Source organism: Castor canadensis, chromosome X, assembly GCF_047511655.1.
Source record: "Castor canadensis chromosome X, mCasCan1.hap1v2, whole genome shotgun sequence".
NCBI classification, from domain to species: domain Eukaryota; kingdom Metazoa; phylum Chordata; class Mammalia; order Rodentia; family Castoridae; genus Castor; species Castor canadensis.
The window spans coordinates 572,738-584,359 of record NC_133405.1 but is presented as its reverse complement, the minus strand read 5'-3'; the positions used below and the strand labels follow the sequence as shown (position 1 = coordinate 584,359).

At 38.0% G+C, this 11,622-nt stretch overlaps 2 protein-coding genes across 7 annotated transcripts; both read right to left on the bottom strand.

Moving 5' to 3' along the window:
* Window positions 1–2,267: 2,267 nt before the first annotated feature.
* Cmc4 (C-X9-C motif containing 4) lies at window positions 2,268–11,572 on the bottom strand. Of its 5 annotated transcripts, none has more exons than XM_074062836.1 (4): window positions 11,176–11,303; window positions 5,322–5,451; window positions 4,871–4,938; window positions 2,268–2,628 (listed from the first exon to the last, which is right to left on the bottom strand). In XM_074062836.1, exons 2-4 carry the CDS (start codon window positions 5,369–5,371, stop codon window positions 2,483–2,485), a joined length of 264 nt encoding a protein of 87 aa, XP_073918937.1. In that variant the 5' UTR covers window positions 5,372–5,451; window positions 11,176–11,303; the 3' UTR covers window positions 2,268–2,482. The 5 variants fall into 5 exon arrangements, with proteins under 5 accessions (XP_073918937.1, XP_073918936.1, XP_073918939.1 ...); XM_074062835.1 differs by lacking the exon at window positions 11,176–11,303 and adding an exon at window positions 5,981–6,106; XM_074062838.1 differs by lacking the exons at window positions 5,322–5,451; window positions 11,176–11,303 and adding an exon at window positions 11,432–11,572.
* Mtcp1 (mature T cell proliferation 1) lies at window positions 6,306–11,553 on the bottom strand. Of its 2 annotated transcripts, none has more exons than XM_074062834.1 (5): window positions 11,432–11,553; window positions 6,959–7,110; window positions 6,665–6,835; window positions 6,532–6,583; window positions 6,306–6,445 (listed from the first exon to the last, which is right to left on the bottom strand). In XM_074062834.1, the coding sequence occupies exons 2-4, from the start codon at window positions 7,061–7,063 to the stop codon at window positions 6,536–6,538; spliced, it is 324 nt and encodes a 107-aa protein (XP_073918935.1). In that variant the 5' UTR covers window positions 7,064–7,110; window positions 11,432–11,553; the 3' UTR covers window positions 6,306–6,445; window positions 6,532–6,535. The 2 variants fall into 2 exon arrangements, with proteins under 2 accessions (XP_073918935.1, XP_073918934.1); XM_074062833.1 differs by lacking the exon at window positions 11,432–11,553 and adding an exon at window positions 11,176–11,314.
* Window positions 11,573–11,622: the final 50 nt, after the last annotated feature.

Genomic DNA, 11,622 nt, shown 5'->3' with positions numbered 1-11,622 from the left:
ACCATTGAAGTACAGAGTTGGAAGTGGTCCTAATTATAGTTCTGCTGTTAACAAGTGACTACTTAACAGGACTTTACAGTCTTTATTATTTTTTTTTTGTCAGTACTAGGGCTTGAACTCAGGGCCTCCGCTTGCTAGGCAGGCACTCTACAACTTGAGGCACTCTGCCAGCCCTGTTTTGTGTTGAGTATTTTTGAGAGTTCTCCAGGCTGGCTTTGAACCATGATCCTCCTGATCTCTGCCTCCTGAGTAGCTAGGATTATAGGCGTGAGCTTCCTGCGCCCAGTACTTTAGTCTTTAAATTAAATGCCATAAAATTTGAGATGCCTTCTGGATATGGAACATAAGTGTAATATTACAGTTTATTAAATTACAGTGCAAAGGAAGGGAGTTGTACTGTGGCAAAATGGAAGAGCAGGGACTTTTGTCATTAGTGGATATTAGGGTGATGGAATATTCATATATTGTAAAGTATCTCCCTAAAATGAATTTACCCTTTAAAAAGAGAAAATTACCTTCCTACCTAAAAGGGTTCTCAATCACTAACCAAGTGACTAAACTTAGCATCACTAATAGTTACTTAGAGGCTTTTTAATCTCTAAAATAGGGGATGTTACCTATTAAGAGTTTTCCTAGAGCCAGGCACTGGTGGCTTATGCCTGTAATCCTAGCTTCTTAGGAGGGTGAGATTGAGGATTGTGGTTTGAGCCCACTCTGGGCAAATAGTTCATGAAACCCTATCTTGAAAATATCCAACAAAAAAAAGGGGGGGGCTGGCAAAATGGCTCGGGCGGTAGAGCACCTGCCTAGCAAGCATGATGCCCTGAGTTCAAACTGTAGTACCACCAAAAAAAGTTTTCCTGAAGACTGAGTTGCACTGGTACTCTTGGTCCCTATCACAAAAAGCACTCTAAAGGTTATACCTTTCTGATGGCTATTTTATTTTTCTGTATGTCATAAGACAGTAAGATTTAAATCAATGTTTTCCAGTAGATCTGCTGACTTAAACTCAGCCAAGATGGTTTAAAGGAAGGTATGATTGAAGCTTTCAAAACTGTAAAGCAGTATACCTTTGGAGAAAAACATTTAAAACAGTGTGAAACTTGATTGATTAAATGAAAATAATTTTGTAAAAAATACTGAAACTATTTGATTTTGTAATCCTAATGCAAATCTTAGTAACACTATCAATTGGCAATTTTAATGTAATTTAGATTCATAGATAATATAAACTTTATAATTGTAAAATGCTTTATTAAATTATTTTACTATTAATGAGCATTCATTTAAATTATTTCGTGGGAACTTATTATTATGACCCTGGTTTGGGGAATCATGTCTCTAAGACAGCATTTCTTCCAAGTCTCTCTGACTTGACAGTCATCCAAAGAAATGCTTTTCTATAAAATGTGTTCACTTTGGCAATACTCCCTTCCAAAGAATCTTAATTTATGTTAATATTTGAAAAACTTTAATGTTTGACAAGAAACCTGTATACTTGTGTCTCACCTAGCATTCCTCAAATATGTAACCACAGAAGTCTTTTATTTCCTTGTTACAATTCCTAGAAAGACTTTGGGGGAATACTGCTTTAAAGAAAACAGTTGACCTCAAATAATAATGGTATTTGAACATCAAAGTCCTATCATAATTTTCTCCTGCTCTTAATCATCTTTTCTGAGGGAAGGGGTAATAGCATTTCTAACACACATTTGAAGAAAGCAAATGGCCAAAAAATAAGTGCTAGCTGCCAATAAGCTTCCTTCAGCAGCTTTATATTAATACCATCTGGATGTACTATAACAGCTTTGATTGTAAGGATATAAAGGATAGTTAGATCACCTAGTATTTTTCATTATGCTGCCTTTCTTTCTTCCAATTAAATTTTTCTCAGTTCCTTCACAATAAATTAGGAATCACTCAACATTGAAAGAGTCATTTATATATCTTTCCTACCACTGACTGAACAAATATTAAGCACATTCTGGCTGGCATTGCGAATTTAAAAGCAGAAAGAAATGCTTCTACTGGCACCTGGAAGGGTACTTTGCATTATTGGTATCCAATTAGGCTAAAGGAAGCTTTGAATTAATGTAGTCTATGAAAGGCATCATGATTGTGATGCTGGAGCATGAGTCCTTTCACCTATCATGCTTCATATGACTAAGTTTTATGAATGGCACTAGTGGTTTGAACTCAAAGTGTTAAAGAGAATTCATTCATAACTGTATCTAACAGTCTTAAAATACATAGTACCAAACCAAACATTTTCACTTAAAACAGGTTTATTTTAGCAGCTCAATTTTTATTACATTCTATGTCTTTTAATATATTTATCTCCTGCATTGGTGGTATATGCATTAACTCTTATAGTTGGCGTTTTAATTTGCTCTTCACTGCTACCTGGCCTGAAGAAAGTCAGAGTATAAATAAAACATGCTTGGTGAAAACATGGAACAGCATTTAGCTTCTTGGCAGAACTTTACTTTGATCCAGACTTGAATGTCAGGTTTTCTTCTTCTTTCTCAAATCCTGAACAGACAAGAGATCTTCCCTTGGGGTATCGAGCACAACACTTACGCAGTTCTTGGATGACAGCCTGACACTTTGATTCCATGTAGTTGTTGGCTGAAAAACAGGCACACCCTAGTTATGACCTCATGGGCTAAGAAGGTAAAGGAGGTTTATATCAGTATTTCTTACCCCTTTTTACTTTCAGTACCTAAATAACTGAGAAGAAGGAAGATATATCCAAGTCCAATGAATTATTTTTGACATACAGATCTGTCAAGATGCTATATTAGGAAGAAAAGGAAGATTTACAAAGTGGTTGAAAGCCACTTTTTAAATAAATAATTTCCTTTTAAGGTCAAGTGAATACCTTTTTCTAGTGCAGTGGTTTTTCATATTATTGGTTACTAATTCTTTTTAGTAATTTGATGAAATGGAAAAAATACATAACTCACATTATTTTACATAGTTTAAACTGATTACTGGACCTCTTCTACCTATGTAGTCTGTGCATCAGGAACGGCAAACTGCAGCTTTTAGGATCGAATTCAGTTTTTTTTTTTTTTTCACACATCTAGGAGCTAAGAGTGGTTTTGGATTTTGAAAAGGTAATAAACACAGGGGAAACCAGGTAAGATGACTGGACAGAAGTATTCTTCACGTGACTTAGAAGAGGCAGGGCAACAAAGGAGTAACTATACTCTGCAGAGAAAAAGAGAGGAAAAGTTCCAGGAACCCAGAGAGTACAGGCAGAAGAAACTGATTACATCCCTTACCATCTAAGGGACCTGTTGTTAAGGACTGAGCTACTCTATGGATCAGAAAACACAGAACAATCAATTCAGAGTCCCTTGCTACAGTGACTGGGTAGGAGAAGGCTATGAGACACAGTTGTGGGGAGAGGAAGGGTCTCTCACAAACCCTCTGAAAAGTTTTAAGAACTGGGGAGCATGGACTGTGGAAAGCACAGTGGTCAGTGACCCCACCCTTTGTGATGAGGAATGAGACCCTTCATGGTTTCCTGTACACCAATAATGAGCTCAGTGAGAATGAACTCACTGAGAAGAGTCAGGAAAACAATCCCCATTCACAATGGGGTCAAAAATTACCTAGGAATAAACCTACTCAAGGATGAGAAAGACCTCTCAAAAAAAAAAAAAAAAAAAAAGACAAATGGGATTACATCCAATTAAAAAGCTTCTGCACAGCAAAAGTGAAGAGACGGTCTACAGAATTAGAGAAAAACATTCATCTGATGGGGGATTAATCACCAGAATATATATGGAACTAAAATAAACACCAAAGAACAAATAATTCAATAAATGGGCAAATGAATTAAACAGTTCTGAAAAGTAGTACAAATGGCTAATAGATACATGAAAAAATGTTCAATATCCTTAGTCATCGGGAAAATGCGGATCAAAATGACACCGAGCAGCTTTCTCAGAATGGCTGCCAGAAAACAACAAATGTTGGTGACAATGTGTGTATTGTGAGGGGGAGCCCTCATAATACTCTTGGTAGGAATGTAAATTGGTGCAGCCACTATGGAAATCAGTATGGAGGGTGGGGGGGAGGTAAATAAAAATAGACCTATGATATGATACAGCTATACCACTTCTGGGTATATACCTAAAGGCATCAAAAGTCAGTATACAATATAGATCAGATACCTGCACACCCACATTGACTATTCATAATAGCCAAGTCCATGGAATCAGCCTAGATGCCCATCAATGGATGAGTAAAGAAAATGTTGCATATATACCTAATAGAATATTAATCACTCATAAAGAAGGAAATTATGTTATTTGTAGGAAAATGAATGAAACTAAAGATCGTCATTTAAGTGAAATAGCCAAACTTAGATAATATCACATTTTCTCTCATGTATGGAATCTAGATTTAAAAAAGACATAGTAAAGGGTACTATTTGTGAAGAGGAATGGGACCAGTGGAAAGGGGGAGTGGGACAAGAAATGGTAATGTGGGCATGAATATGATCAAAATACCTTGTATATGTGTATGAAAATGTCATAATTAAACCCATTATTTTGTACAATTAATATATACTAATAAAAAATGAATTGTCAGCTGCAGTGAAGTCTAGGTTTTTATTTTGCCCAGACCTAAGTTTTTAAAACTCAAAGTGATTCTAATGTACAACCAAAATTGAGAACCCCTAGCTTAGATCATACCACTTTTTATATTCTATGTCTGATGATACAATGGGGAAAATCTTTAGAATAAGTTAATTATACAAATGTTACAGTCTGAAATGAGTTAACGTAAGTTGCCGATAGAAGAATAATTGATGTCTTATAACTAGTTCACAGATAAATTAAAAAAAAATTACTACCTTGTAAACATTTCTGTATTTCACAGGCTTGTTTCTGGCACAGATCCTTTTGCGGCATATCCGGAAAACTAAAATAAGAAAAATGATTAGATTATAATTTTGTTTTTGTTTTTACCAAAAGACTTTAAACCCCTCTATGTAGCATTTTCTTCTGGGAATAGTATACCCTTTAAATTGCTGGAAAATAATTACATTAAAAATAGTCTTTCTATTCATAGAATGAATTATATTTTTACAATATCCTTATTAAGTTTGGAAGATACAGCTTTGTATGAAAAAACTTAAATTCAATTTACCCATTTTGAATATTATAAACCAATGTTGGACTGACACTGTAGTCCAACATGCCAGGCCCACTTCCCAGCTCCATGATTCACAAAAAGAAACCCTTAGTAAGTGATTAAACTTCTCATTTTTCCTCACTACTTCTGTGGATGGGAATCATACCTACCTCAAAGCATTGATGGAAGGACTAAATGTGACCAAGTATATAAAGTGCATAGAATAGTGCCTGAGGCAGAAGGACCACTTCAGCCCAGGAGTTCAAGGTGAGCTTGGGCAACAAAGCAAAACTCCTCCATCTTAAAAACAAAAGAAAGCAACACTTGGGAATAATAGCTACTATGTATTATTCCCAAGTGTTGCCTCAGCCTCCATACAGGTATGTGCCACTACTCCCTGCCCAAGGCTTGTATTAAAACATAAAACCTTACTTTAACATATATAATAAACTGTTACAACTACTTTAACTCAGTAAATTCTTTATAGGCAGCACATGCTTTCCTTTCCTAGCAATCATCAATATTTGGTGCCATTACTTCCTGAGAAAGGTGCCAGTTAAGCAGTTAATATGGTTTTTTGAGCTTTTATGGAAACTAGCTTATTTTAAATATCTGTAACCAGAGAAGGAATTTAAATGCCCACAGTTTTGATCAGCAACTTCTCACAATTTGAAAATACAATTTCAGAAAGGTGGCCTAGGAGTCTTTGTAGCTAATTTCATCAATGCAAAATAACCTTTTTTCCCCCAGAACTCCTTAAGTTCTCAGTAGATCGAAATTAGGTCAGTACTGGGATGGGAAACACTAGAACAAAACCTAGGATATTTACAGGATGGGAGAAGGAAAGACAGGTGAATTTGCTGCAGGGCAAATAAGCGACAAATAGATGTTGATGCTGCTAGGAGCTGCTCTCTTCTCTCTAAATCAGTACCAAGTCCTTGGTGATCATGGCATCTGTTCGGTAGCACATGCTGATTTTTGTGGGATTCATGAGATCCCAGTTCCAGCCGGTGATGTCCATTAAAGGTTCTATGGCAATTTCCAAAGGAGTCAATTTCAAGTTACATGTCATGACTAAGTGCTTTTTTTGACTCGTTTTCTGCCTGTGTAACCCCTTCTCTGCAGTGTCATTTGCAGTATTCTTCATGACCCTTCCTAAACTTCTGTGTTCTTGAGCAGTTTTTCAACCCACTCCCTCCCCCCAAACCAAGGGTGGGTGCACTGCAGTGGTGGATGAAGTGATTGCCATATAATGAACAGAACAGAGGAGCATATCTTCCTAGAATCCCAGCACCTGGAAAAAAAAATCACTAAAATCACCACAGCTGAATAGAGTGAAAAAAAAGAAGGGGAGAAAGGGGGAGAAAGAGAAATACATACCAGGTTAATCATCAGGCAAAAGCTTAAGCAACAGTTCCTGTACTCCCCTGACCTGTCAGAAAAAGAAAATTTTATAGAGTACTCTGTTACAAGAGTCTTGATACAATGGAAAATGATTACGCAACATGTGTACCATTAAATGATGCTGTATCTGCCACAAGCGAGAGTTGTTATCCATGTAGCGCTCCTCTGGGTAGAGTTGCCACATGAGAGGTAGTTGGGAGGTAAGAAGGTGACTTGGCCTAGCTGCGTCACCTAAGGGAACCTGAACTTGCTGGACTCGTGCCCTTAGGTGACTTGTCTCCTAATGGAAAGGAATGATCAAAAAAAAAAAAAAAAAAACCAAAGACTTCAGAATATTGAGGTTAGGCAGAAACCATGTTATTTGAAAGCAAAAATCAAAGAAAGAAGCAAAATGAAAAGTTACCTCTTCCACGACAGCCACCCATGTGCGCTGGTATTCGTCGCGGTAGATACCCTCTTGATGAACCCAGAGGTGATCGGGTGGAGCCCCCACATCCTCTCTTGCCATTCTGGGCTTTGGGTTCCAATTCTATCCCTGCTTTTCTCCACCTAAGCCTGCAGTACCCGCGCATAGGACACAGGTGTGACTGTTTGGGTTTGAATGAACTCACCAATGAGCAAGGTGACCTTAGGCTAGCAACCACCAACCAGAACCAAACCTCATACATGTCTATTTGCACAGCCTAAATAGAACCAAGGCCATCTGAAACTTTCTTCTAGACTGAAAGTGACACTGAAGTGACACTTAGGCAGAGCCTCAGGTAATGTTAACTCTTGACCTCAAAGCGTTCAGGACTCTAGGTGAGTTCTGTAGAAATGTAGAAGGAGCACTACAGGAGGCTAGGCACTGGTTTCACATTCTTAGCATTCACAAAGCAGTGTCAGGCAAAATGTAGTTAGCAATAGAAAAGCACAAAAGTGTGCCTAAGGACACATGACTTTGGCAAAAAGCAAAACACACTTGTATGCCATGCTCCATAGATAGGTAAAAGACACTTCCAAGCAGTTTCCATTTTAAAAATGGTAAGATTCTCCACCCTCTGTATGGCTTTCTAAATGGAAATTAAAAGTTTGTTTTAAAGGCAGAGGGAATGTTTATCAGTTTCTTAAGGAAAGTTATTTAGAGCAGCTGGATATATCCAGAAGGGGATTTTCAGGCTAGGGAAAATATTTAGGGTACTTTGATGGAATTTCTGAGCTGCAAGAAACATTAAGGATCAAGGCAATTCAGAGCAAATGATAGTTATCTACCTAGATCCTTGTTTATTTCAATAATGATACAGGAGCTCGTTTTTCCATTGAAGCATAGGTTTAAATTTTTACTTCCCAAGTTAGAAGGCCAGAAAAGCCCCTCTGCTCACATACCTCCCAAAGTGTTTGGGTGGTAGGGCAAACCCTTTCCATAACAATCATCTGCCCAGATCTGGATCTCATTTCAGGACCTCACAATAACTTTATGTGCATTTTTCATGAATCAATCTCATAGCATCATGGTGCGTGGTTTCAGTGTATTTCTACCTTTCACAGAGCACAGAAATGGCTGTGGGATATCTGTCTCGAAATTCAAGGGCCCCCTATGTACATTAGGTGGCCATTATATAAGAAAGAAAATGAAGCTGAGCTTGGAGGTTGTCAGAGCCCTCAAAGTGAGATCGTCCAGTGCAAACCAGATGCCAGAACATATGATGCAAAAGAGGAAAAAAAAAAAACAGGAATAAGAATTGAATCAAGCTAAAACAAGCCCTCTTTTTCAAGGACAACAATCAAAGTGTGATTTTTTTTTCTTGACACTGTTTGCCTTCTCTAAAAAAAGTAAAAAGACTTTTATGGACTTATTTTGTGAATAATTTTAGAGCATCTCAGTTGCTTCACCTATTTTATGCTGAGTGGATCTGATTCTGAGCCTGTTGCATGTTCCCATTTTCGTATGGATGTGCTCTCTTGTTTCAAATTCACCTAAGATGGAACCAAACTCAATTTCTCTCAATGACTACAGCATCTCTTCTATACACTTAAAACTTAAGAGTTAGAATCTTGCATTTTTTCCTCTCATTTAGTTGCTACATCCTATCTGTTACCAATTCTAGCAATTACCACTACCACTGTATCCTAAACAAACTTTCTCTCAAATACCAGGCTTATTTCAAGTTCCATACCCTTGCTCTTCCTTTCTGCTTGCCTAAAATTTGTAAGTCTGTAGCTATAGCCATTTTTTCAAGCTATTTTTTCCATTTAGCAGATAAAATTGTTCTGCCTCTCCCCTCCAGAGCTTTGGAAAGAAGAGACACAAACAAAACCCAGTAATGCTAATATCAAAACAAAACATATGAAAGCCTTGATTTTTGTACACAAAAGACATATTTGTGGCCAATACTTTTTAAAGTAGTAACCAAACGTTAGGGATTTCAGGACCGTGTTAACTAGCAACAACCAACATGTTAACATCTAAATTTCTTTAGAATGAAAACAAAACTTTATTAACTATAAGGACATTAAAAGGAAATAACTCCAGTGGAAGAGAAGGAAAAAAGATAGGAGGTGATGTTATGAATTACCACCAGGCACTACAAAGGCTGCTGTGGCCCTCAAAGGTTAACATGCTCAGCATTTTCAAGATTAGCCTGGACTTGTGTGTGCTACCATTCAGAGAGCATGAAGACCTAGAGAAAGGCAAGTGCAGTGGTCAAGGGACAGAGAAGCCACCACATGAGCACAAGCCATTGACATCCTCAGTAGAGAAACGTGATTTTTAAACACTTGCTCCCAACATTTTCCATGGTCAAATAAGTTGGGAGTCATAAAACAGCATAGTAGAAGCTCTAGGAAGTTATGCAGTAAAGAAACTATGTTGTTTAAATTTCCCAAATTTATTTGACTAGAGATCATTTTTGCACATAACACCTGTTCACAAAATTCAGAGGACTCCTTGAGCAAAAATGGATCTCTTACGTCAGGATAAACTTAGGTACAACATGCAACACAATACACAGAATATAAACTTGTGAAACTCAACTCAAGGAATATTACCAGCTGCAAATACAAATGGATTCTACTAAAATTGTCCCCTCAGGGTCACCTTGACACCAGAGTGCATATTGGCCTACACAGAATACTTTTAGGCATTTTGTAAATTAGGTTCTAACTGGATGACATATAACATTGAAGGGCTTCCTTAGGTAGTAATTTAAGTAAAACCATCATTCTTTTCCTTTACAGAATGAATTGTTCTGTGCCTTTTAAAAAAAAGTATGATTTACTTAACTTCCAGGTGTTTGGTTGAACAGTTTTTAAACATTGATAAGTTCAATATACTTATTTTATTTGAAAATATTTAATATATCCAATTATAATGGGTGAAATTATACAAGAACTCAAGCCAGGGAATCAGCCTGGCCTGTGAATGAATCCTGATTCTGCCACTTAATAAGCTTTATGATTTCAGGTAAGTTAATCTCTCACCTCAGTTTCCTGAGGTGTAAAACAAGAATTAAACAACATACTAATCATTAGGGTACTTATTTAGCACTTATATTTTACATATATTTATATATGTTGACTGTCTTAATCTTCACAATCTTCATAATATCCTATTATCCCCACTTGTAGGTGAAGTAAGGCACAGAGAGATGAAAAAGTTTGCCTAAGGTCACACAGCTAGGAACTGCAGGGCCTGATTTCAACTGGGGCAGTTTACACACACTAGGTATATAAATGCTTAGTAGAGTATCTAGCACATAACAAGCTTGCTATAAATATTAGTAAAGTTTTTCCAATCCACCATCACCAAAAGGTGTGTTTTTTTTTCTTTTTGCAAGTGCCTAAAAGAACTTTATAGATTAAGAATATCCCACCAGAAAACCTAACAGTTTCTGCTGCCCCATCAGGGCAGGACACACTGGCAACGAGCAGTTACTGAAAATAACATATGATGTAAAATCAAAACGTAAGAGAAAATGTAGATAGGTCCAATGTAATTGTACACTTGCAACTTTTCCAACCTTCCTAATTACCGGACTTAATGATGGAAATGTGTGGTATGTGACCCGAAGCATTAGGTAAAAACGGAGGTTGCTGGCGTAGTGTTACTGGATTTGGGACCCTATTTGTGGGAATACTTGGGTTGGAACTGACTTGGGAGAAAAGAGCAAAGCATCAACATGTCTTCAAGAGAGAACGTTCCCTTTCCAGTACTGCCGTATCTGCCTGGCTTCAGAACTACACAGCGAATAGAAAAACAAATGGAGGAAACAATGGGCTGTGGAGGCAGCGTGGCATATTTTTCTTTGGTTTAGAGTCACTCCTAAAATCCTCGTGTAATTGGTAAACTTGTAAGTTGGAGGATCTGTACTTTTAACTCTTGGCACGTTGACATACCTGAAAATAAAATTACTTTTCCATGTAATTTCACCATGTCTGATACCATCAAGTTGAGGATCTGGGGAAACTTGTATTTTATGTATCTGATATGATACATTATAAGTTGAATAAAAACTTAAGTCCTTCAATTCCCCTTCCCTGTACCAAACACATCTAAAACCCTTGTCGAAGTAGCAGCGGCGAAGCTGAAGACTGATACTTTTCAGATACAGTATAGCACTGCTTCTGGAAAAGGTTACTCACATGAATATAATGTTTCTTGGGCTAGTATTCCGCCTAGAGAACAGCTAGGCTAAAACTTCCAGGTCCCTCACCCCGGGCTACTCAAGCCGAGACCGCGACTTGAGCCCAGGGCGAGGCGAGGGGCATCCCCGGCCGAGGTCACTAGAGCCGAAGTTAGGAGACGCCGGTCGGCAACCGGAAGTGGTCCAGGGGCAGTTGTACGAGATTCAGGGGCTGTGACTTGGAAATAAAAATAATAATAAAATAAAGGCTTAACTGTTTTAGGACCGACTTTCAAAAGAGCGTCCCCCTGGCTCAAGAGGCCGGTGTCCGCGGCGATGTCGCCTCAAAGGGCTGTCCCCGAAGCGTGTAGGCCGCGCAAGGCTCTCCACGGCGGACGGGCAAAATGGGCGCCGACACTGAGGAGGCGACTGCCCCGGCGCCAGGGCGCTACTCACAGACCACGTC

Bases quoted from the DNA above. Each gene is read 5' to 3' on its own strand.
- Mtcp1 (XM_074062834.1), bottom strand. From the start codon at position 7,063: ATGGCAAGAGAGGATGTGGGGGCTCCACCCGATCACCTCTGGGTTCAT. The intron at 6,836-6,958 runs GTAACTTTTCAT...CCTTTCCATTAG, and splicing joins GGGTGGCTGTCGTGGAAGAG to GAGACAAGTCACCTAAGGGC. The intron at 6,584-6,664 runs GTACACATGTTG...TTTTTCTGACAG, and splicing joins AGATACAGCATCATTTAATG to GTCAGGGGAGTACAGGAACT.
- Cmc4 (XM_074062836.1), bottom strand. From the start codon at position 5,371: ATGCACTTTATATACTTGGTCACATTTAGTCCTTCCATCAATGCTTTG. The intron at 4,939-5,321 runs GTAGGTATGATT...TTCTTATTTTAG, and splicing joins CCTTCCATCAATGCTTTGAG to TTTTCCGGATATGCCGCAAA. The intron at 2,629-4,870 runs GTAGTAATTTTT...CCTGTTTTTCAG, and splicing joins AATACAGAAATGTTTACAAG to CCAACAACTACATGGAATCA.